Below are 25,269 nucleotides of genomic sequence, written 5' to 3' on the forward strand. Positions count from 1 at the left end.
TTATTTGGAATTCTGGCAAGGCACATGCTATAGTTATTTTAACACTGATACTCTGTGATCTAATATTCTCTGTACATACTGCTTATTTATTAAATTGAATATTTTTTCTCTAGTTTATAGCCTATGTTGTGCTTTGATCATACTGAATTAACTGTCTTTCAAAATATACATACCTATAAGAAGACATGATAAATTTAGTTAGCTAAATACCACCATAAGACTTTGAACTTGAATTGCAGAATAGCTTCATTACCAGATAACAGCTAATTACCAGTAGGTAAAGCCTCTCTCCAGTTTTTAGGGAGAAAGTGATATTTAACACAACACCGAGTATAATTAATAAGGAAGTATACATGTTTTTAAATCTGGAGAGATACGTGCACTGGCTTACTTTGTTGTGTCCGATGCTTCTTTTAGTTCTTCATCTAATCTGTAGAGTAAAAACATGAAAAATAAGAATTAAAAAATTGTGATGTAACTGTAAAAGATATTATTTTTAGCATGCTGCTCCAAAATTTGGATTTTAATCTTTTAAGCACTATAACTATTGTTTTCCATTGAGAATGTTTACAATATCATTCATCTGCTGTCTGTCAGTATTTGTCAATGTTCATTAGTGACAAGCACACAGAAAACCGCATACAACTGCAACACATCTTTTCTAAAAATAACATGCGTATTAAAGAGCTGAAAGTGCAGCCACTTTGTCAAAAATTGTTAATACTCAGCATTCAGTAACCTGGCAAAGCAAAAGATATGTGTTCTGGGTTAGAGAAGGAAAATCCCTTATGTAAAGGAAACCAAAAGCTTGGTGTCAGTACCTCCGGCTTATTTAGGGGAGTCAGGAAATGACCCATCCTCTGAGTCCTCTACCTATTTCTGATAAATATTGATCTCCACAATGTTGGTGACAGGCAACATGATGTTCATAGTGCCCTGAATATCAAGGGCAAGTGCCTAGATCCACTCTTTTTGGTGATGTTCTTTACTGGATATTTACATAAGATTTATGCCACATTCACTTATGTGAATGCTCAGATTCACTACAGTCTAACTTCCCTATCTATCTGATCTGCAGCCATGCAGATATTTGAAATATTTTAACAAAAACGTTTGATGCTTGTCGTGTGCACTCCCTTTATAATCTTTCTTCTACTATGCTGTCTGTCCCATTGCTGCCTGATCCTGGGAACATGCTGATCACCTACCCTGCTGCCCAACGTGTCATTCAGTATCAGAATTCTGCCTGCTTTAGTCCTGTGAAATGACTTGGAATAATATACTGCATTAAAAGTGTTGTCTGTCACTGCTCATGAAGTTATATTCCGCCATTGCATTTACTTTCTTCAGAGAAGGGGACAGAAGGAACACAGAAGAACAGCACATTCAAGCAGCTTTAGCTATTGTTGAGTTTAAGATTAATTTGCTGCAAAGGAGGGCAATGCTACAGCATATGACGTTGCTTGGAAATCCATAATTTACCTCATCCTTCTTTTTATACACTTTTCTTCTTCATACCTTTTAGGAAATAAGTCATTAAACCAAAGTTAGGAAAAGGACAAACACAAACAGATACACAGGCAGAAGAAATCACCTTTAGGACATCAGTTGAAATGAAGAACAACATATTAATGATTCAATAAAAAGTCTTGGTTTTAGACATAGATAAGAACATTTAAGCATTACTATCGTCACAAAAAAATGCTCCCACCCCAACACCTTCTATGCCACTGATCTACAAGAGTATTAGGCTTTACATATTAAAGTGAGAATCCAGACACTCAGTAACAAATATATACTTCATAGCAAACTACTTTCATATGTGATACATAGAGTCTAGCCACAAAATGCTTTAAGTAAAAAAGTTTGGAGGAGAAGGTTTATATCATGGATATAATAAAGCCACTCATTAAATTGTCAAGTCATTCATTTAAGTATAACCATTCCTGCTAAAAAGTCTGAAAACTCATATTATTTCTTTTATATAATACAAAAATCACAATGTTTAATTTAAACTGTTATATTTTGAGTAATGCTCTGCAGCAAAAAGCAAAAATAAACTGCTGTATAAGCAGGTGAATGCATTTTCCAGGAAAAGGAAGGTTACTTGAAGATAATACCCCAAGTAAATGAGCCACTTATCTTTCTAAAGATTAACATGGCAGTGCTTCTTCTGAAAAATTCTGCATGAGTACAAGTATCATTGGATGAAAGGGTTATGCCCAAAATGACAATATAGTTTTCCTTCTGATTAGCATTGATGGTCTTTCAGTACACTCAGTGACCACTTTATTAGGTGCACTTGTACTCCTGCAAATATCTAGTCAGCCAATCATGTGCCAGCATAAAAGCACACAGACATGAGATTAGATTAAACTTTGTCATTGTGCTGAGTATAGGTACAAAGCCAATGAAATGCAGTTAGCATCTAACCAGAAATGCAAAGAATAGTGTTATTTACAAAATAACTGAGAATAAAAAGTAAGTGCTACAGCACACAAATATAAAAGTACTGAGACAGTACAATATGGATGCAATATTGCTTAGCGCTGTGAAGTGAGGTTCAGCAGGGTCACAGCATCAGGGAAGAAGCTCTTCCTGTGCCTGCTGGTGCGGGAGCAGAGGCTCCTATAGTGCCTATCGGATGGGAGGAGAGTAAAAAGTCCATGGTTAGGGTGAGATGCATCCTTGATAATGCTTTTCACCCCGCTCAGGCAGCATTTATGGTAGATGCTCTCAATAGTGGGCAATTGGGTGCCGATAATCCGCTGAGCAGTTTCCACCACACGCTGGAGTGCTTTGCAGTCTGATACAAGACAATTGTCATACCACACTGAGATGCAGTTGGTAAGTATGCTTCGAATGGTACAGCGGTAAAAGTCCATCAGTATCCTGGGACAGAGGTGAGCTTTCTTGATGCTCCGCAGGAAATAGTTGAGAGATTCAGTTGTTGTTCAGACCAAATATTAGAAAAGCGAAGAAATACGATCTTAATCCCATGGAATGATTGTTGATGCCAGAAACTTATCTCAGAAACTTCTGCCTCCTGGGATTTCCACACACACGCACAACAGTCTCTGCAGTTTACAGAGAATGGTGCGATAAACAAAAGAACATCTAGTGAGCGGCAATTCTGTGGGCAAAAATACCTTGCTAATGAAGGTGGTCAGAAGCGAATGGCCATACTGGTTCAAGCTGACAGTAAAATGACAGTAATTCAAATAACCACACATAACAACAGTGGTGTGCAGAAGAGCATCTCTGAATACATAACACATCAAACCTTGAAGTGGGTGGGCTACAGCAGCAAAAGACCACAGTGGGTTCCATTCCATCCTGTACCTAAAAAAGTGGCCACTCAGTGTATACTTTCCAGCATTTAAAATGAAGAAATTTAACTCTACACTGAATGCATAATTTAACTTTCCACAGGAACCATGAAGTTAAGGCTGATAGAATTTCAATAGTTACGCTAATGCAAATGCTCTTTTGGTATTGGATTTCTGTCCACTAAATTATTAAATGAGAGTTGCTTCCTGGTTCACAAAGTCCAGGGATGTATTGAACCAACCATAAAAAGGCTTGGCTAATGGCTTATTACAAGAATTTACTAACTAATTAGGTGAAATAAATTGATAAATTTAATCAATCATGGCAATTAACCTTTATTTTACCAGCACATTACCACAGCTAAATAATTCATACCTTAATCCTAAACTGAACACTACACTGCTGCTAATTAAAATTAATTAAAGGATAAGCTTGGCTAATTCACAGCCTTGTCATGCTTGTCATTTTAGCATTTTCTCTCTTTTTTGATTGCAGTTTACCATAAGTGCAATGTTTTTCAAAACCTGCATGTTAATTGCAATAGGAGTATCATCAGTGTAGCAATGCAAGGGAACTAAATTAACATGTACCCAATCAAAATTACAGAACTTATAAAGCCTCCTGATTAAAAACAACATTTTTAATAATTTTTCATCCTTAAACTGCTGGCCTTGACCACTGTTATATCACAGTCCACGAAAGGCTTCTCTATTTGTTTTCTAATTTGAAATTTATGTTGTTCAAAATTCTCAATCAGATGACCAGTGCACCTTGCCAAAGACTACTGAAAAACCTTAAACAAGGTTATAAGGAATAAATTTGATGAGGGTATAAGTGCAGTACAGAGTGTTACTTAAGGATGTTTTTCTGTCAGAGCAGCATTTTAAAGGATACCTTACTAACCTATTTCTTAATATTCCAGTGCTTAGGAGTACAATTATGATTCAAAGGTATTTTGGAAGCAAATCAGTAATAGTAACATAATATTTGAGGACTCAGACCAATCCTCACATGCTAATTTCATCAAGCAGATGGGGTTGATAAAAAGTCTGATAACAATTGATTGCAAGTCAATTCAGGAGAACAAACTTCAACAGGCTCTTAATTGGATGGAAAAACCAAAAGCATCGAGGGCAAAACACAATACTTTTCAATTTATCACCAATTTACAATTAAAACCAGCTATCTTTATTTCTTCCATGAAGCAAGACAATATTTTGGAAACTAAGTCAGCAGTTATTTCAGTACTTTAGGTAAATTAATCATTTACTATCCAGTCAGTCAATTAATCTGTTTAGCATTTGTCAGCTGATTAAGGATGCAAGTTTTGGTGGAATTCAAATTTGCTTAATTCACAAGACCCAAGATATTCCAGAGTATTTCAACAAAATAAAGCCGCAGTTTGGTATTAATTTATTCCTGGAAAGAAAACTGAGTGTATGGACAAAATAACCATTAATAATTCAAGCAAGCAAGCCAGATTATTTTCAATTCATTATTAATTTATCTATTCAGCTAATATTTCAGTTTATTTTTCCCTTTAAATTAATGTATTGAGCCTTCAAGTGTCCAATATTAACAGCAGACTCTTCAAATAATGGAAAATTACATCACTAAAAGATTACATTCTAATATATGGCATGGTAATAATCTGGATACAGGGAAGAATTCCAATGCAAATACCATAAAAGATGTGCCTTATCACAAAAATGTTGTCGCTAATGGGTTACAAAGATCTTATGTATTAAATTCCTATTGGCTTATTTGAAATTGGCTGATGGTTAAGACAAGTTACAGATTACAGAGAAATAAAGTTGTTGGCAAGAAAGTTACAGTAAACTTTGAATAATATAAAGCCACAGAACCAAAAAAAATTCTTCTTCCATCGTGGTGAATGGAATTAACAGATTTCTGTCTACTAACTTGACAAATGGTGATACAAAATACCCAGCAGGAGAAGGCGATGAGTAAGTTAAAAATAATGTTTTTGCCCTTAGTATTATTAAGTATTCCATGCATCTATCCAACATCCTCTTTGATTTTCTACCATCAGGTAGGAGACTCCAATGCATAAAGATAAGTATGGTCAGGATGAGAAACAATTTCTTCCCTCAGGCCACGAGGCTTCTGAGCTCCCTGCTGCATTATATTTGAAGTGTCAGTGGTTAATCTGTTCCATACCTTACAATATTTAATTTATGTACTTTAGTTTGTTATTTGTGCGATTCATCTGTAGATTTTATCCTAACCTTCATAAGTCATTGTGTGTTATGTGTACTACCATGCTTTACAACCTGGTTTGGAGAAATGTTTTCTTGTTTCGATATGCATTATATGGTTATGTACATTATATACATGTATATAGTTAAATGACAATAAACTTGACTTAACTTGACTTACTCTTTCTGATCATGATCATAATCCAAAGCAACACACACAAAATGCTGGAGGAGCTCAGCAGGTCAGGCAGCATCTATGGAAATACATAAACAGTTGACGTTTTGGACCGGGACCCTTCTTCAGAAGGACTGAGAGGGAAAGGGAAAATGCCAGAATAAAAACGTTGGGGGAGAGAACGAGGCTAGCTGGAAGGTGCTAGGTGAAGCCAGGTGGATAGGAAAGGTAAAGGGCTGGAGAAGAAGGAATCTGTTAGGAAGGTGGACCACAGGAGAAAGGGAAGGAAGAGGGGATCCAAGGGGAATGATAGGTAGCTGAGAAGAGGTGGAAGGTTACAGTGGGGAGTGGGGAATAGAGGAAGGGGGGGCATTATTTTTAACCAGGAGGAGAAATTGATATTCATCCCATCAGGTTGGAAGTTACCCAGATGGTATACAAGGCATTGCTCTTCCACCCTGAGGGTAGCTTCATCTTGGCAAAAGAGGAGGCCATGGACCATTATGTCAGAACGGAAATGGCAATCGGAATTAAAATATTTGGCCACCGGGAAGTTTTCTGTTTGTGGTGGATGAAGAGGAGGTGCTCAATGAAGCGGTCCCCCAATTTGTGACAGGGCTCAAAAATACAGAGGCGACCACATTGGGAGCACCAGACACAATAGACAACCCCAGCAGGATTAGCAGGTGAAATATTGCCTCACCTGGATGGAGTCTTTAGGGTCATGAATAGGGGTGAGGGAGGAGGTGTATGAGCAGGGTTAGGGGAGGTCTAGTGGTAGAACTCCCTTGGAGATGGTGGAAGTGATGCGAAGGCTGAGAGGATGGTAGGGAAGGACAAGAGGAACTCTATCACTGTTACAGTAGTAGGAGGATGGGTTGAGCGCAGATGTTCGGGAAATGGAGGAAATGTGGGTTAGAGCAGCATCATTAGTGGAGGGAGAGGAACCCCATTATTTGAAGAAGGGGGTTATGTCTGATGGCCTGGAACGGAAAGCTACGTCCTGGGAACTGATGCCGCGGGGGCAAAGGAACTGAGAAAAGGGAATAGCATTTTTACCTGAAGATAGGGTGGGAAGAGGTATAGTCCAGATAACTATGGGAACCAGAGTTTTTCTCCAAAGAGATCAATAAAGGGGAGGGAGTTGGACCAAGTGTGTTTAAGGACAAGGTGGAAATTAGAGGTGAAGTTAGTAAAATTGACGAGCTCAGCGCAGGTGCATGAAACAGCACCAATCAATGTAGTGGAAGAAGAGTGGGGAGCATTACCGGGAAAGGCTTCAAGCTTGGACTGTTCTACATAGCCAATGGAGAGGTGGCATAGCTGGGCCCCATGACGGTGCCCATGGTTATCCATCATTTGGAGATAATGGGCCTGCTGCCGTAACAGTGATAAAGTTCCTCTTGTCCTTACCTACCACCCACCAGCCTTCACATCCAACACATCATCCTCCGCGCCCCACGTGCTACACCTCCTCCCTCACCTCTTTTCAGGGTCTCAAACAGTCCTTCCAGGTGAGGCAATGCTTCACCTGTGAATCTGCTGGAGTCATCTATTGTGTCCCGTGCTCCCGATGTTGCCTCCTCTACGTTGATGAGGCCAGTCATAAAGTGGGGGACAACTTCATCGAGCACCTCTGCTCCATCTGCTACAAGCAGGATTTCCCAACAGCCAAACATTTTAATTCCAATTTCCATTCCCATTCTAAAATGTTGGTCCATGGCCTCGTCTTGTGCCAAGATGAGGCCACCCTCAGGGTGGAGGAGCAACACTTTATATTCTGTCTGGGTAGCCTCTGACCTGAGGGCATGAATATCAATTTCTCTTTCTGGTCAAAAGAATTACCCCCCCTACCCTCCTCTTCCTCTATTCCCCACTCCTCCCCATCTGACCTTTCACCTCTTCTCATCTACCTGTCACTTCCCCCGGGTCCCCTCCTTCCCTTTCTCCCATGGTCCACCCTCCTCTCCTATCAGATTCTTTCTTCTCCAGCCCTTGACCTTTCCCACCCACCTGGCTTCACCTAGTACCTTCCAGCTAGCCTCCTTCCCCTCCCCCCACCTTTTTGTTCTAGTGACTTCTCCCTTCCTTCATAATCCTGAAGACAGGTCTCGGCCTGAAATGTCAACTGTTTACTCATTGCCATGGATGTTGCCTGGACTGCTGAGTTACCTCAGCATTTTGTGTATATTTCCACTATCTGCAACTTCCTCGTGTTTATGATCACAATGCATTTCTGATAAAGGAAAAGAGAGAGATATTGAATGAAAACATCTGCAGCTAAATACTTGTTTTTATTATCAATCCTCTGTTGAAAATATTAAAATATTAATGAGCTTGAAAGGGCTGAGAACTTCAAGTTCCTAGGTGCGAACATCACCACTAGGCTGTCGTGGTGCAACCACACTGATGTCAGAGCCAAGCAGGCTTACTGACATTTCTACCTCATAAGGAGGCCTCAGTAAAGCAGCTTGTATAATCAAAGACCCCACCCACGAACCCCAGACACTCCCTCTTCTTCCCTCTCCCATCAGGCAGAAGATACAAATGGCTAAAAGGACGGATCACAGGCTCAAGGACAACTTTTATCCTGCCATTACCAGTCTCTTAAACAGAGTTCTTACCCGTTAAAATGGACTCAGTCTCACAATCTATCTTGTTATGACCTTGCACGTTATTGTTTACTTGCACTGCACTTTTTTGATAGCTTTTACACTTCATTCTTAATGTTTTACCTGATTCTAGCTCAATGCACTGTGTAATGATTCGATCTGTATGACCAGTATGCAAAACAAACTTCATTGTACATAAACAGAAAACCAATACCAATTTATTTATTTGTCTATGCACACAAATAGATTGAAAAGAAAACAATAATTTTGTTTGTACCAATACTGCTTAAAAAATAGAAACCAATAAAAGAGAAGGAAGATAATTTGCTCTTATATGAACGGTATAGCAAAAATATGACAAATTTTCATAAAGAATAGTTTTATAGACTGGGTATATTCAGAACATAGAAACATAGAAATCTACAGACCATCACAGGCCTTTCAGCCCACAATTTTGTGTCAACTATGTAACCAACTGGAGAAACTGCCTAGAATTTCCCTACTGCATATTTTTCTAAGTTCCATGTACCTATCTAAGAGTCTTTTAAAAGACCCTATTGTATCTGCTTCTACCACCTTCGCTGGCAGTGCATTCCACGCACCCACCACTCTCTCTGTGTGAAAAACTTACCTCTGACATCCCCCTTGTACCTACTTCCAAGCGCCTTAAAACTATGTCCCCTTGTGTTAGTTATTTCAACCCCGGGAAAAAGCCTCTGGCTGTATGATTAATGCCTCTCATCATCTTATATACCTCAATCAGGTTACCTCTCATCCTCTGTCATTCCAAGGAGAAAAGGCCAAGTTCACTCAACCTATTCTCATAGGACATGCTCTCCAATCCAGGTAACATCCTTGCATATACGAATTTATATTTCTTTAGCTAGTCCAAGCACATTTCCCCAACAAAAGCAAGACATCATTCTACATTAAAATTTTTGCATTAATTCAACATTGATTCTGAAATGTATACTCAAAATATATCTGCACTCCGTGACATGATAAAGGTGTTTATGGTAACCTTAGAAATAATTAGATTTGATTCTACATAGGAAATTAATTTTTTTAAAACCTCAAGACTAACACCATTACCTTCCGAATGAGAAATTCACTACTTACTTTCTTATAGTGTCTGGTATCTGAACATGTTGCATGGGGATCAGCTCCTCCAGCTCAGCCAGGCAACTGACATACTTTATCTTACTGCTGAACTTTGAACTGAAACAAAATTTGACACACATTTTTAAATATTTTGATGCCCAATAATAAATAATACCCAGCAATCTGTATAAAACAATTCCTGAATCCATTGTTGACTGGGCAAGACATCCATTAAACTGCACGTTTCTTTTGCCTAACGTTTTTACACTCCAAATAGCTTAAGATTTTACAAGCATGAAAAACTCTTACTCTTCATTTATTTTACTTATTTATTATTTATCGGGAGGAGAAGATGGCGGCGCGCCTGCTTGTGCGCAGCTCTCCGGTGAAAAATGATATTGTATCTGTTAAATAGGGGCCGTGGACAATTCTGATTTGATGGAGAATGGACGTGAAAGCACAGAGGAACATCCGGAGAAATTTCTGAAATGCCCATTCACTGCTGTTGTTACTGTGTGGTCGGGGGCTTTCGGAGGGTAGGCCTCAAAATCCCCGGCCTTGCCTGCTTTTGGCAACCGAGAAGGAGGTCGAATGGTTCGGACAGAGATGGTGCTCAGTACTCAGTGCCGGACAGCTGATCAGAGCTCGAAGTTTTCGGATGATTCAGAGTCGGATTGTGGTCGGCATGGCAGGGAGATTTTTTCTTCCTTCTCCTGTCAGCGTGAGATGTGGGACATTTGAGATACTTTGAACTTTACTGTGCTCATGGACTTCTTCATCAGGTTATGGTATTGTTACACTGTTAGTAACTATATGTTATAATTATGTAGTTTTGTCTGTTTTTTCAGTCTTGGTTTGTCCTGTGTTTTGTGAAGTCACACCGGAGGAAATAATGTATTATTTCTTAATGCATGCATTACTAAATGACAATAAAAGAGGACTCCGTGCCTTCATAATCATAATCATATTTAGAGATACAGCATAGTCATATTTAGAGATACAGCATAGAACAGGCGCTTCCAGCCCAATGATCCATGCCATCTACATGGTCAAGGGGAGACTGTACAACCTTCTTACAGAGGACACTGGAATTGAACTCTGATCCTCAAGTGTCACACTAACCACTACACTACCATGATACCCACTTAGGGTTGGAGCATTCTTACTAGGAGAAGCTCAAGAGACGATATGGTATCAGGATTATTCCAACCTGCCCTGATCTCCAGAAAGGTTTCATCCTCTTCTGAATAAGCCAAGAGGAATAGTATTCCCATTCGGAATTATGACTTGAAGCTTCTCCTGCAGGGGTCAATCAAATTTTTTTAAAAGGCACTTTAGTGAACAAAACCAGCAAAATATCTCAGGAACACACTATAGCCAATCACTTGGACCACCAAGGACTGGTAGCGTAGCATGTTGCAGTACAGGTGACCCGGGTTCATTTTGCACTGCTGTCTATAAGGAATTTGTACGTTCTCCCTGTGACCGCATGGGTTTCCTCTGGGTGCTCCAGTTTCCTCCCACTGTCCAAAGATGTTAATTAGTCATTGGTAGGTTAATTGGTCATTGTGATTTGTCCCATGATTGGACTAGGGTTAAGTCAGGGGACTGCTGAGCCAGAGGGCGGTAAGGGCCTATTCCATGCTGTACCTCAAAAAAAAATCACCTTTTACTTTCACTGCAGCTGCAGTGTAGGAACCCCATCTGCATGTATCTTCTGCTCTACTTTTAATAAGTATTGGTGATCATCACAAATGCTGGACAGCTGGTGTAGACTAGGATTGATGCTAAATGATCACTAGCTCCACTTCAAATTAATCCATTTATAAGTAATTTCAAAAATAAAATCAGTAATTTAGGTGAGGTGATACAGACAGGGAAAAGAAAGATTGTGACCTGCATATCTGAATGCAAATTACGTGCCTTTTGTGCTCTAAAATTTAGCATCCATTTCCTGTGATCAAATGGAAAATTAGCTATATTGAAGGGTTGGCATGGTAGCATACAGAGTATGTTTACAGCACCAGCGAGCCAGGTTCAATTCCTGCCACTGTCTGTAAGGAGTTTTTTTAAAAATATTTTCCCCATCCCCATAACCACATAGATTTCCTCTGAGTGCTTTGATTTCCTTCTACATTCCAAAGACGGACAGGTTAGTGGGTTAACTGGTCACATGGGTGTAACTAGCTGGCGTGGAATGTACTGGAAGGGCCTGTTAGTGTGCTGTATGTCTAAATAATGACCTACACATTCCTGAAGAAATTCTCCTACCAAGAGAAATGCCCAAGGCTGAGAAACTCCCCCTGACATTATAAAGAATATTCAATAGGTACAATAGAGATAGCCCAGGAAATTATAGACCAGTGAGTCTTACTTCAGTGGTTGGTAAGTTGATGGGAAAGATCCTGACAGGCAGGATTTATAATATGATGAGGCATAGTCAGTATGGCTTTGTCAAAGGCAGGTTGTGCGTTACGAGCCTGATTGAATTTTTTGAGGATGTGACTAAATACATTGATGAGGATAGAGCAGTAGATTTTGTGCAAGTGGATTTCAGCAAGGCATTTGATAAGGTACCACATTGCAAGGCTTATTGAGAAAGTAAGGAGGCATGGGATCCAAGATCCTTGCTTTGTGGATCCAGAACTGGCTTGCCCACTGAAGGCAAAGAGTGGTTGTAGAAGGGTCATATTCTACAATGGAGGTCAGTGACCAGTGGTGTGCCTCAGGGATCTGTTCTGGGACCCCTATGCTTCGTGATCTTTAGAAATGACCTGGATAAAGAAGTGGAAGGATGGGTTAGTAAATTTGCTGATGACACAAAGGTTGGGGGTGTTATGGATAGTGTGGAGCGCTGTCAGAGGCTACAGCGGGACATTGATAGGATGCAAAACTGAGCTGAGAAGTGGCAGATGGAGTTCAACCCAGATAAGCGTGAGGTGGTTCATTTTGGTAGGTCAAATATGATGGCAGAATATAGTATTAATGGTAAGACTCTTGGCAGTGTGGAGGATTAGAGGGATCTTGGGGTCCGAGTCCACAGGACACTCAAAGCTGCTGCACAGGTTGACTCTGTGGTTAAGAAGGCATACGATGCATTGGCCATCATCAACTGTGGGATTGAGCTTAAGAGCTGAGAGGTAATGTTACAGCTATATAGGACCCTGGTCAGACCCCACTTGGAGTACTGTTCTGGTCACCTCACTACAGGAAGGATGTGGAAACTATAGAAAGGGTGCAGAGGAGATTTACAAGAATGTTGCCTGGATTGGGGAGCATACCTTTTGAGAATAGGTTGAGTGAACTCAGCCTTTTCTCCTTGGAGCAGCTGAGGATGAGGGGTGACTTGATAGAGGTGTATAAGATGTTGTGGGGCATTGATCGTGTGGATTGTCAGAGGCTTTTTCCCAGGGCTGAAATACTAGCACGAGAGGTCACAGTTTTAAGGCGCTTGGAAGTAGGTACAGAGGAGATGTCGGGGTAAGTTTTTTTACGTAGACAGTGGTGAGTGCATGGAATGGGCTGCGGGCAATGGTGGTGGAGGCAGAAATGATACATTTTTTTTAAGAGACTCCTGGATAGGTACATGGAGCTTATAAAAATAGAGGGCTATGGGTAACCCTAGGTAATTTCTAAAGTAAGTACATATTCGGCACAGCATTGGGGCCGAAAGGCATGTATTGTGCTGTAGGTTTTCTATGTTTCTATTTAATGTCAGAGAAATGTGTACAATATACATCCTGAAATTCTTTTTCTTCGCAAACATCCACGAAAACAGAGGAGTGCCCCAAAGAATGAATGACAGTTCAATTTTAAAACCCCAAAGCTCCCCCCCCCCATCACATAGATCTTCTTTCATCTCCATACACCTTATCAACATTTTCAAAGAATAACATTTCCATTCCTGACAGGACTATTTTAGTCTGCAATATGGTTTGATCACATGTTTTTGTGAAAGGAATATCAAAATCTGGAAGTATAAAGTTCTGACAGGGCTTGGCAAAATGCTCGTGGCCATTTCTCACCTCCCCTCCACCCCTCGTCCCAACTGGCTGAAGGGCTTTAAACTAGCAGTTTTAGGATAAAGGAATGAGGGTGTTCCCCCACTCCCCTTACACACAGAGCTGAGACAATGGGAAATTCTGAAGCCCCAAGGGTTACGAATGTTCTTCTGCTTGAAGAGAAAGGAGGGATCTGGGAAATAGACAGAAAAGAGAGGTTGAGGATCTAGATCATACATTGAAAGATAGGTCAGGATCAAATGGTCGTTTTGCCTGCCACTATGTATGTTTACAATGTTCAAGCTATGTGATGGCCAGCACAGGTTAACAAAGCACTAATGCCTGTGAGGAGGCATAGGACAGCTGGAAAAGTGTTGGCAGATGGAATTTAATCTAGATAAGTGTCAGATACTGCACTCCAGGAAGTTAAATTTGGGTAGGAAATATACAGTAAGTGTCAAGACCCTTAGGAGCATTGATATGTAGGGAGACTTGACATTTAAATCCATTGCTCCCAAAAAGCATTCACACTGACAGACAGGGTAGTGAAAAATGCATTTGGCTTTCCTTCATAGGCCAAGGCATGGATTATAAGTTTGGTTTGTTATGTTGTATCAGAACAAAACATTGATTAGACTGCATCTGGAGCATTGAGTACTGTTCTGGTTGCCACATTACAGGATAGATGTGGCAGCAATAAAGAGTGCAGCAATTATTCATTAGGACAGTTTAGATAGGCTCGTTTAATTCTCTCTAGAATCCAGGAGGCCGAGGAGTGACCTCATAAAGATTTATAACATTACGAGGTGTATAGACAGGGCAGAAACTCAGGAGTCTTTATAACAGGGCAGTGGGGTCTAGAATCAGAGGACAAAGGTTTAAGTTGAGAGGGGGAAAAATAAGGGCGATCCAAGAGATAAATTCTTCCACAAACAGAGTGGGAATTTTGTGGAATGAGCTTCCAGAGATGATGGGTAGAGGCAGAAACAATTACATTTAAATTGTACTTACATGGTAAATGGTAAAAAAAAGCATAGCAATATATGGGCCTAATGTGGGCAAATGGGATTAGTGTAGATGTACATTGCAGTCGGCACGAACGAAGTAGACCGAAAGAGCACATTTCTGTACTATATCTCTCACTAATCAGCTTATAAATGTCCAATGCCAGGTACCTGCTCATGGTAAGAATACATTTAGAAGGTAGCTGGGAGGTGACTGCAGGCACTTTCTACTCCAAGAAAACTCCGCACTCAAAATTATTATACACTGAATAATGTTTGCATAAAATTCATTTTATTTTATTATAATAAATTATTTAACTGTATAATCAAAGTTATTCAAGAGCTCCCTGACAACATGGAGGATTTTTTAAAACATGAGTACATTCTCGAAGCTTCAATGTGTTTGCAGTAAGCAAATCTCATCCAGGTGCTTTCTAGTGCATCTGTTAAATGTCACGCTTGTTTTTTTTTCCAAAACAGGAAACCGTATTAAATAATATTGGATTACAGAATTAAAAATGATACTATTCTCAATTCTCCATTTCTGGTGAAAGCCACTGATCTGAAACACTGATCCTGCTTTTCTTTCCACAGAATGCTGCTTAACCTGCTAGATACTTCCAGGACTTAGAAACTAATCACAGAATTGGGCAGAGTTAATATGGATTTATGAACAGGAAATTATGCTTTTATTTTTGATGTATTAATCAGAAAGAAAATGCAAATAATATGTACTGGACTTTCAGAAGGCATTTAAGTGACGTGGCATACATGAGATTATTAGATAAAATTAGAGTACAACACTTGATGAGGATTGGTTCAGAAAAAAAAAGAGAAGAGGAACAAACAGGTGATTTTTTGGGTTGAGTTAGCAGGGTGTTGCAGGAATTGGTGCTGATTTTACTGGCTAGCAGAGCTGCCACATGGGCCTAATCCTGCTTCTCTATCAATACAAGGTGGAAGCTGTTGGCACATCGTTAACAAGAGAAAATCTGCCGAGTCTGGAATTCCAAGCAACATACACAAAATGCTGGAGGAACTCAGCAGGCCAGGCAGCATCTAAGGAAAAAAATGAGGTCGACATTTTGGGCTGAGACCTTTTGGCGGGACTGACGGAAAGATTTAAACTTTTCAGGGTAGGCATCATTACATCACTTATACACCCAATATTCCTAGGCTCCTTAAAATGTGGAGTGGAACGTCATCACTTACCTAATAAAAGGCCGAGTCACAGCAAGTATTGTCCTGATAAACCATGATGGGTGCACAATTATAAATGATTTCAAATTCTTCCTCAACCTGTATTTTAAGAAATAGGCATCCGTTAGTCTTGTGAAACCATGAATTTGCGCCTTGGAAGGTTTCCAGGGTGCAGGCCTGGGCAAGGTTGTATGGAAGACCGGCAGATGCCCATGCTGCAAGTCTCCCCTCTCCATGCCACCGATGTTGTCCAAGGGAGGGGCACTAGGGCCAATACAGCTTGGCACCGGTGTCATCGCAGAGCAATGTGTGGTTAAGTGCCTTGCTCAAGGACACAACACGCTGCCTCAGCTGAGGCTTGAACTAGCGACCTTCAGATCACTAGACCGATGCCTTAACCACTTGGCCACGTGCCAGAAAAGTAATAAAATAACACTTCACTGTTTCAAATAATTATTACTCTGTTTTTCTTCCTTTACATTACTAACATTCAGAAAGGACATTCAAATCATTTCCTTTAACTGTACTGAATTATATTCACAATTTGCTGACTGACACAATGCACAAACACTTTTCATATAAATATGGAAAACAAAAAACGGATTTATTTCTAAAATTTAAACAGTGGAATACAAGTGTAAGCATATTGGAAATTTAGGAGATTTTTTAACAAGGGTGGGACTAGAATACAGTTGAAGTCAGAAGTTTACATACACCTCAGCCAAATACATTTAAACTCAGTTTTTCAAAATTCCTGACATTTAATCCGAGAAAACATTCCCTGTATTAGGTCAGTTAGGATCACTACTTTATTTTAAGAATGTGAAATGTCAGAATAATAGTAGAGAGAATGATTTATTTCAGCTTTATTTCTTTCATCACTTTCCCAGTGGGTCAGATGTTTACACACACTTTGTTAGTATTTGGTAGCATTGCCTTTAAATTGTTTAACCTGGGTCAAATGTTTTGGTAGCCTTCCACAAACTTCTCACAGTAAGTTGCTGGAATTTTTTTCCATTCCTCCAGACAGAACTGGTGTGACTGAGTCAGGTTTGTAGGCCTCCTTGCTCACACACGCTTTTTCAGTTCTGTCCACAAACTTTCTATCGGACTGAGGTCAGGGCTGAGTGATGGCCACTCCAATACCTTGACTTTGTTGTCCTTAAGCAATTTTGCCACAACTTTGGAGGTATGCCTGGGGTCATTGTCCATTTGGAAGACCCATTTGTGACCGAGCTTTAACTTCCAGGCTGATGTCTTGAGATGTTGCTTCAATATATCCACATAATTTTCCTTCCTCATGATGCCATCTATTTTGTGAAGTGCACCAGTCCCTCCTGCAGCAAAGCACCTCCACAACATGATGCTGCCACCCCCATGTTTCACGGTTGGGATGGTGTTCTTTGGCTTGCAAGCCTCACCCTTTTTCCTCCAAACATAATGATGGTCATTATGGCCGAACAGTTCAATTTTTGTTTCATCAGACCAGATGATATTTCTCCAAAAAGTAAAATTTTTGTCCCCATGTGCACTTGCAAACTGTAGTCTGGCATTTTTATGGCGGTTTTGGAGCAGTGGCTCCTTCCTTGCTGATCAGCCTTTCACGTTATGTGGATATAGGACTCGTTTTACTGTGGATATAGATACTTGTCAACCTGTTTTCTCCAGCATCTTCACAGGGTCCTTTGCTGTTGTTCTGGGATTGATTTGCACTTTTCACGCCAAAGTACGTTCATCTCTAGGAGACAGAATGCGTCTCTTTCCTGAGCGGTATGACGGCTGCGTGGTCCCATGTTGTTTATACTTGAGTACTATTGTTTGTACAGATGAACGTGGTACCTTCAGGCATTTGGAAATTGCTCCCAAGGATGAACCAGACTTGACATCATTCTCTGACCTCAATCCGATAGAAAATTTGTGGACAGAACTGAAAAAGCGTGTGCGAGCAAGGAGGCCTACAAACCTGACTCAGTTACACCAGTTCTGTCTGGAGGAATGGAACAAAATTCCAGCAACTTACTGTGAGAAGCTCGTGGAAGGCTACACAAAACGTTTGACCCAAGTTAAACAATTTAAAGGCAATGCTACCAAACACTAACAAAGTGTACGTAAACTTCTGACCTACTGGGAAAGTGATGAAAGAAATAAAAGCTGAAATAAATCATTCTCTCTACTATTATTCTGACATTTCACACTCTTAAAATAAAGTAGTGTTTCTAACTGACCTAATACAGGGAATGTTTTCTAGGATTAAGTGTCAGGAATTGTAAAAATCTGAGTTTAAGTGTAATTGGCTAAGGTGTATGTAAACTTCTGACTTCAACTGTACATCTTCACTGGGATTTAAAAAGATTAATTCTAGCATGGGAAGTAAACTGGTTTTAACTGGATTTTCTTATGTCAATCCCAGTATTCCAGATAGAAATTTATTTTAAAATTGCTCCCCAATGACAGATTGGTTCACTCATGAAACTTATGGCACATATTGATTTTACTTCCAATTTATATTTGTATCTGCATTTCATTAACACATGAAAAACTATTCGTCTAACTGACCATTATGTAACTTGATAATCTATTTTACAAGCATTCCCAATGCTCTTCCCTCTCTGTAAATTCACTGCAGTTAAGTATTCATCTGCACCATCCATATGCACTCACTGGCACACACACTAAAAGTACAGTCCTGTTTCCTAATCTCTACCAGACTCCATAAAATCTGTCTGGAAATCTTCATCCCTTTCTGCCTCCCTCTCCCACTATTGCTGATTATGATCAATCATGTAAGTATCTATAGCTGTACTCACTTGATCTACATGTCTATGCAATTGCATACAAGTGAGAAGCACAGAGCTAATTTGGGGTTTGAGCTCAATTTCTCTGATTAGGAAGATCCTATTAAAATTCAGCCCTAAATTTAATGCTTGTTTAGTACGGGTACGAGAAGTTCTAAAGAGGTTGATTGAAATAAAACAATAAAGAAAAAATACTCACCTTCTGTCAATCATTTGATAGCACTTTTTCATCCAATTAAAACCTGGCATCTTTCTTCGTGGAGTGGCTCCATTCAGATAAATGATCATGTAATCCTCAGCTACCAAGAGCTCTAAAGTGCTTATCACATACCTGTCCACAAAGAAAAAGGACTTTCAATTTCAGGGCTTTTCAAATCTGCTTTCAATGACTAACTTTAGCATTGCTGAAATGATAATGAGACTTACAACACAAAACGTCAAATTTAACAAATAAGTGACAACTTTAATCTATGAAGCTCAAGATCCACATTTTTTGAATTACTCGAAGACCTTTAGCAAGCCCAGTTAGCTAACGACTAAAAACCAACATTCTTCTGCTCACTGGTGTAATTGCCAAAGTTCAGCCAAGTTTTAGAGATCGGTGTTGTAGATTAGCAAAGTGGAAATCGCTCATCGAAAACAACTTACAGTAGGCCCTCCTTATCCGTGGGTTCCGCATGCGCGGATTCAACCAACTGCGGATCAGGAAAACCCGGAAGTTCTCTCTCCAGCACTTGTTGTTTGAGCATTTTTTCTTGTCATTATTCCCTAAACAATACAGAGTTAAAGCTATATACATAGCTACACTGTATTAGGTATTATAAGTAACCTAGAGATGATTTAAAGTATACGGGAGGATGTTCGTAGGTTATATGCAAATACTACGCCATTTTATATAATGGACTTGAGCATCCATGTTTTTTGGTATCCGCGGGGGGTCCCGGAACCAATCCCCCGTGGATAAGGAGGGCCGACTGTACACATAAAATGCTGGAGGAACTCAGCAAGTCAGGCGGCATATGTTGCAAGATGAAAATCTTGACTTATGAGATATGAGATACTTATGATTTATGACTCCTTACAGAGCTCAGTGAGAAAAAAGGCAATTGGCTAAACGCACTTAGCTTTGGCTTGTGGTTCCATAATAAGCTGCTGGTGAGGTGCTTTAATTAATCAGTTCATCACTAACCTCCACAACAGTGCACTGTACAATGGAGCTGAAGGTCAGAGGTTAATGCATCACAACCTGAAATATTGACTCAATTTCCCTTTTTATAGATGCTGCCTGACCTTTTGAGTTTTTGAGAACTTTCTTTTTTAAACTCCAGTTTGAAAAGTTACATCTCAATGCATTTTCATTTCCTTTTAGTATTACTCAACTACAATTTCTAACCTGATGAAAAATCTAATGCATTTTCAATGGCATTGAACTAATTTTCAATGGTAATAGATTGAGACTGATGGAATTCACTTAATTACAAACCATGAGATTTTCATCAGTCTTACTCAATAGGATTCCACAAATTCTATATTGAAGATACTGATTAAAATATTCTATGCAAGTGTTATAAATTTTCACTGTCTCCATTGCACACTTCATTTTCATCTGTTCGATCAGTTTAAAATTGTTCCAGCAAAATCAGTGAGACAACGAAACTGACATCAAAATAAACTTTCCAGTTAATTAAAATTCCATCATTTATTCTGATCTGGTATGTCTAATATGCTCATTGGAGGCATGATCGTAAAATATAATGCATATGAGCAAAAGATTTTTTTTCAAATTTAGCAACATTCAAAACAAAGTAACTTAGGTTTGACTCCATCTAATTAAACTTACTGATTCAAATTTTATAGCAATTGCAACATGCTTTTTTAATCTATTTAATCAAATCCATTCCTTCATGGACTAAATAAATATGTACTATATTGATATATAGATATTGAAATGAAATTGTGGATAAAATTACAATAAATATATATGTATATATTAATAAATGTATATATTAAACTACAGTTTTATTTGAAAATGGATTATGTTTACTCAAAATTGTGAAATGGTAATATTAAAATTGGTACATAGTGAACAGCATATATTTATGTCAAGGCAAACATCGTGGTTGAACACTGGATCAATACAGTCCACAAATATTTTTTCCTATTTCCTCACAGTGGAACCTAATCAACAACCACAATTTGGTCATTTAATTTCCTGTAACCAGTATGTCAACCCTCAGTGAGTCTCATAACATATCATGAACCAGGGAGAATCATGGATTTTGCACTGAATTTATATGTTACTGTTTATTTCTAATTTGAGAGGTATTTAATAAATCTCTTCTAATATTAAAGTATTTCAGTTCTTGGATCTTCATATCTATTCAACAGATATCATTCAGTGCAAACCCATATAGAAAGCTATTATAAATCACATCGATTAAATCAGTCTTACGTACAATGGTCGTTATTTACTTTGCACATACTTCAGTTGAAGCGGATGGTTCTAAGATAAGAGATCTTAACTAAATTTGTCCAAGATTATAAAGCTGAAGACTACTAGGATAACAATGAATCTATAAAAAATTGTCTAAGAACAGTGGCATAAATTAAATTCATTGTAATAAAGAATTATAGCTAAGAGTTGTTTATTTTAAGCAACACTCGAAGTTGAAGAATTCTATGTTCATACCAAGGAGCTGGAGACTACCTAGACGGTATATGAGGTGTTGCTCCTCCAACCTGAGTTTAGCCCCAAAAATAACATAGAATTCTCCAACTTCCGGTAATTCCCTCCCCCCTTTCCTCTATCCCTATTTCACTCTGCTCCCTTCCCCAGCTGCCTATCATCTCCCTCATGGTTCTGCCTCCTTCTTCTACTACCCATTGTTTTCCTGCCTATGACATCCCTGCTTCCCCTCCCCCACCCCTTTGTCTTTCAAATTACTGGTCTTTCAACTGAACCTACAAGCATTCTTCAAATCCTTCCCCCTCCTTCTTTCTTCAGTCCTGATGAAGGGCTCTGGCCCGAAATGTCGACTCATCGTTTCCACTGATGCTGCCCGACCTGCTGAGTTCCTCCAGCGTGCTGTGAGTGTTGCTTTGATCCCAGCATCTGCAGATTATTTTGTGTTTATTTTAAGTCTCAGTGTAGTTCATGGAAAAAGGGAGGTGAAACTGATCAGTATCATCAGTAGCACAAAATGTTTTAGGTCAAACAATCTTTTATCAGAACCCATTAAGGGAGCTAGGGCTTTACTCTTTGGAGAGAAGGAGGATGAGAGGAGACATGATAGAGGTGTACAAGATAATAAGAGGAATAGATAGAGTGGATAGACAATGCCTCTTCCCCAGGGCACCACTGCTCAATACAAGAGGACATGGCTTTAAGGTAAGGGGTGGGAAGTTCAAGGGGGATATTAGAGGAAGGTTTTTTACTCAGAGAATGGTTCGTGCATGGAATGCACTGCCTGAGTCAGTGGTGGAGGCAGATACACTAGTGAAGTTTAAGAGACTACTAGACAGGTATATGGAGGAATTTAAGGTGGGGTCTTATATGGGATGCAGGGTTTGAGGGTCGGCACAACAGTGTGGGCTGAAGGGCCTGTACTGTGCTGTACTGTTCTATGTTCTATGTTCCATCTTTATGAAAGGTAAGTTGCCTGTAACATTGACTCAACGTTCTCTCCAAGAATGTTGCTCGACCTGCTGAGTGTTTCTAGCATTTTGCAGTCTTTCTTAAGTCCAGATGAAAGCTTATTCACTTCGTTAAGTAGAATAAGAGTTCAATATAATTATTTGGTTATGAATCAGAACAAATACATAAGTTGTACTATTTTACTTACAAAAAGAGGTTCTCCATGATATAGTTATAGTCTGGTCTACTGCTCTCTGGCAGGAAGCATGCAGCAAACACAATGATAGCATTAAGCCCATCACTATAGTATCCTGAGGAAAAGGAGATATTTGTTTGTTGTTGTGCAGTATTAATGGCATAATCTAAAATATTTCAGCATTGCAGAGGAAAAGAAAATGTATTAATTGTAACAGCAGCTCAACTCATTTCTCAGATCATTAATTGTTAATCCATTGGAGCTGTAAGAATCAAAATATTCTTTTTAACTTCAGAAGGTTGAGGAAGTTTGGAGTAGGCCCCCAATTCCTAAGAACTTTCTGCAGGGGCACAATTGAGAGCATCCTGACTGGCTGCATCAATGCCTAGTATGAAAACTGTACTTCCCTCAATCACAGGATTCTGCAGAGAGTGGTGCAGACAGCCCAGTGCATCTGTAGTTGTGAACTTCCCATGATTCAGGACATCTACAAAGACAGGTGTGAAAAAAGGGCCCAAAGGATCACTGGGGGCCCATGTCATCCCAATCACAATCTACTTCAGCTGCTACATCCGGGAAACGGTATCGCAGTATAAAAGCCAGGACCGACAGGCTCCGGCACAGCTTCTTCCACCAGGCTATCAAATTGATTAACTCACGCTGATTTGAGTGCATTTCTATGTACATTGGCTGTTCTGTTTATTATGAATTATAAATTACTATGATTGCACATTGCACATTTAGACAGACATAACGTAAAGATTTTTACTCCTCATGTATGTGAAGGATATAAGAAATAAAGTCAACTCAATTCAATTCAATTCTGTTTTGTTATTTCATTGTCTATATTTGTGAAAAAAAATCAGAAGACTATTAAACAATATACATGCATGATGAATTCTGAAAATCCCCTTTAAAAATATTTGATTGGGGAATTCCAATAGTCTGAACAGGAACTCTAAATAGCACCATTGATAAAGCTGATTTAAAAAACATGAGTCCTTAAGGAAGGTAGTGCAGTTACTATTTACATACATTTTGTTCTCCTTCTATACTTTGTAAGATCAGAAAAGTATAGAAACATATCTATCACAACAATATTCCTTCATTTGCTTGAAATAAATATTCTGTGAAAGAGGTACTCAGCCTAATAAGCTGTGACAGACTCAAGTTAGTGAGATAAATATTTAGTTTATTTCCATTTGGTGTAAGTAACTGTTGAGGTATATTGTATCATTACCGAGTACAGTACTTGAAGAAAGCAAGCTTATAAATCAAAGTTTGGATAACTGCAATGCTATTCTTCCATTCAAAAGAAAAACAGCTAGAAGAGAAGGTTAAATATTTAGTAAGATCAATAGGCTTTCATGACACCTTTTTTACGTTAATGTAGGTCCTCTAGATTAACAAAAGATAGTATTGACCCTAAACAAATTTTTGTTCAGTTAATAACATAAGCACAATTTATTTCTGGTCTCAGTTAATGTTAAATAATCACCCTTTGTTATCCTTTAAAGGCTTTAACTAGTGGATTGAGTCCAACTCCAGAAACCTTGCTATTGAAAAATTACAAAGCATGAGGAAGAAAACAGTAATGTGAAACAAGAGGCAGGTAGAAACGCTAAAATAAACTGAGATTTTAACCCTAGAGAAACCTGTCTTCATTTCATTTCATTTTTGCTATGGTGAAACACAAAACAAAACTTGTGAATTTCTCTAGAAAATTGTTTAGCATGTTGGCGCTGTGCATTGATCCTTGACCAAGACTCCATCCTAAAAGGAATAACTTTGGTATTCTGTCCTCCTAATCCCAGACCATTTTTCTGACACACAGTTCCTCCATCAACAAAGCAGGTTAAAATGTATGAAGAGCTCACATACAAAATGCCGGAGGAACTCAGCAGGCCAGGCAGCATCTATGGAAAAGAGTACAGTCGACCTATTGGGCCGAAACCCTTCGGCAGGACTGGTGAAAAAGAGCTGAGGAGTAGATTTAAAATGCAGGGGGGGGAGAAGGGGAAAGAGAAACATAAGGCGATAGGTGAAACCTGAATGGGGTGGGATGAAGTAAGAAGCTGGGATGTTGATTGGTGAAAGAGACAGAAGGCTATGGAAGGAAGAAAAGGGAGAGGAGCAGCAGAGGGAGGTGATGGGTGGGCAAGGAAATAAGGTGAGAGCGGGAAAAGGGAATGGAAAATGGTGAAGGAGGGGTGGGGGCATTACCAGAAGTTCAAGAAATCAATGGTTCTTGTCATCAGGTTGGAGGCTATCCAAACGGAATATAAGATGTTGTTCCTCCAACCCAAGTATGGCTTCATCACGACAGTGGAGGAGGCCATGGATCGACATATCGGCATGGGATTGGGAAGATAATTAAAATGGGTGGCCACTGGGAGATTCTGCTTTTTCTGGCTTTTTCCTGCTTTTTTCTGTACTCTCTCCCATAAATGCTGCCTGGCTTGCAGAGTTCCTCCAGCATGTTGTGTGTGTTGCTCGGATTTCCAGCATCTGCAGATTTTCTCTGGTAAGTTAAGAGCTCAGAAGCTCGGAGACCTCAGCCTGCACCCTGCCTTGTAAAGCTGGATCCTGGACTTCCTGTTGGATCACCGGCAGGTGGTAAGGATGGGCTCCCTCAACTCTGGTCCTCTGCCCCTCAACACAGGAGCCCCCAGGGCTGTATCCTGAGCTCACTCCTCTACTCCCTATACACCCACAACTGTCTTACCATGCACAGCTCCAATCTGCTGATCAAATTTGCAGATGGCATGACATTGATGGGCCTCATTTCCAACAATGATGAGACAGCCTACGTAGGAGAAGTCAATGCTCTGACACAGTGGTGCCAAGAAAACAACCTCTCGCTCAATGTCAAAAAGAAACGAAGGAGTTGATCGTGGATTACAGGAGGAATAGAGACAGGTCAGGCCCTTATTGATATAGAAATATAGAAACATAGAAAATAGCTGCAGGAGTACACCATTTGGCCCTTCAAGTCTGCACCG

At 39.5% G+C, this 25,269-nt stretch overlaps 1 protein-coding gene across 4 annotated transcripts in view; it reads right to left on the bottom strand.

The window, feature by feature from the left end:
* The window catches only part of LOC140211620 (protein prune homolog 2-like), a 329,851-nt gene that overhangs the window by 10,608 nt on the left and 293,974 nt on the right, over positions 1 to 25,269 (bottom strand). For 3 of the 4 annotated variants that reach the window (XM_072281550.1, XM_072281553.1, XM_072281552.1), the window contains 6 exons: positions 22,280 to 22,382; positions 18,637 to 18,768; positions 15,655 to 15,741; positions 9,456 to 9,554; positions 1,483 to 1,518; positions 392 to 430 (listed from right to left, as the gene is read on the bottom strand). In XM_072281550.1, the coding sequence (XP_072137651.1) occupies positions 392 to 430; positions 1,483 to 1,518; positions 9,456 to 9,554; positions 15,655 to 15,741; positions 18,637 to 18,768; positions 22,280 to 22,382 (496 nt within the window). The remainder of the gene's footprint in view (positions 1 to 391; positions 431 to 1,482; positions 1,519 to 9,455; positions 9,555 to 15,654; positions 15,742 to 18,636; positions 18,769 to 22,279; positions 22,383 to 25,269) is intronic. The other variant, XM_072281551.1, reaches the window with a different exon arrangement.

The sequence above is a fragment of the Mobula birostris genome, chromosome 17 (genome assembly GCF_030028105.1).
Source record: "Mobula birostris isolate sMobBir1 chromosome 17, sMobBir1.hap1, whole genome shotgun sequence".
Classification (NCBI taxonomy): domain Eukaryota; kingdom Metazoa; phylum Chordata; class Chondrichthyes; order Myliobatiformes; family Myliobatidae; genus Mobula; species Mobula birostris.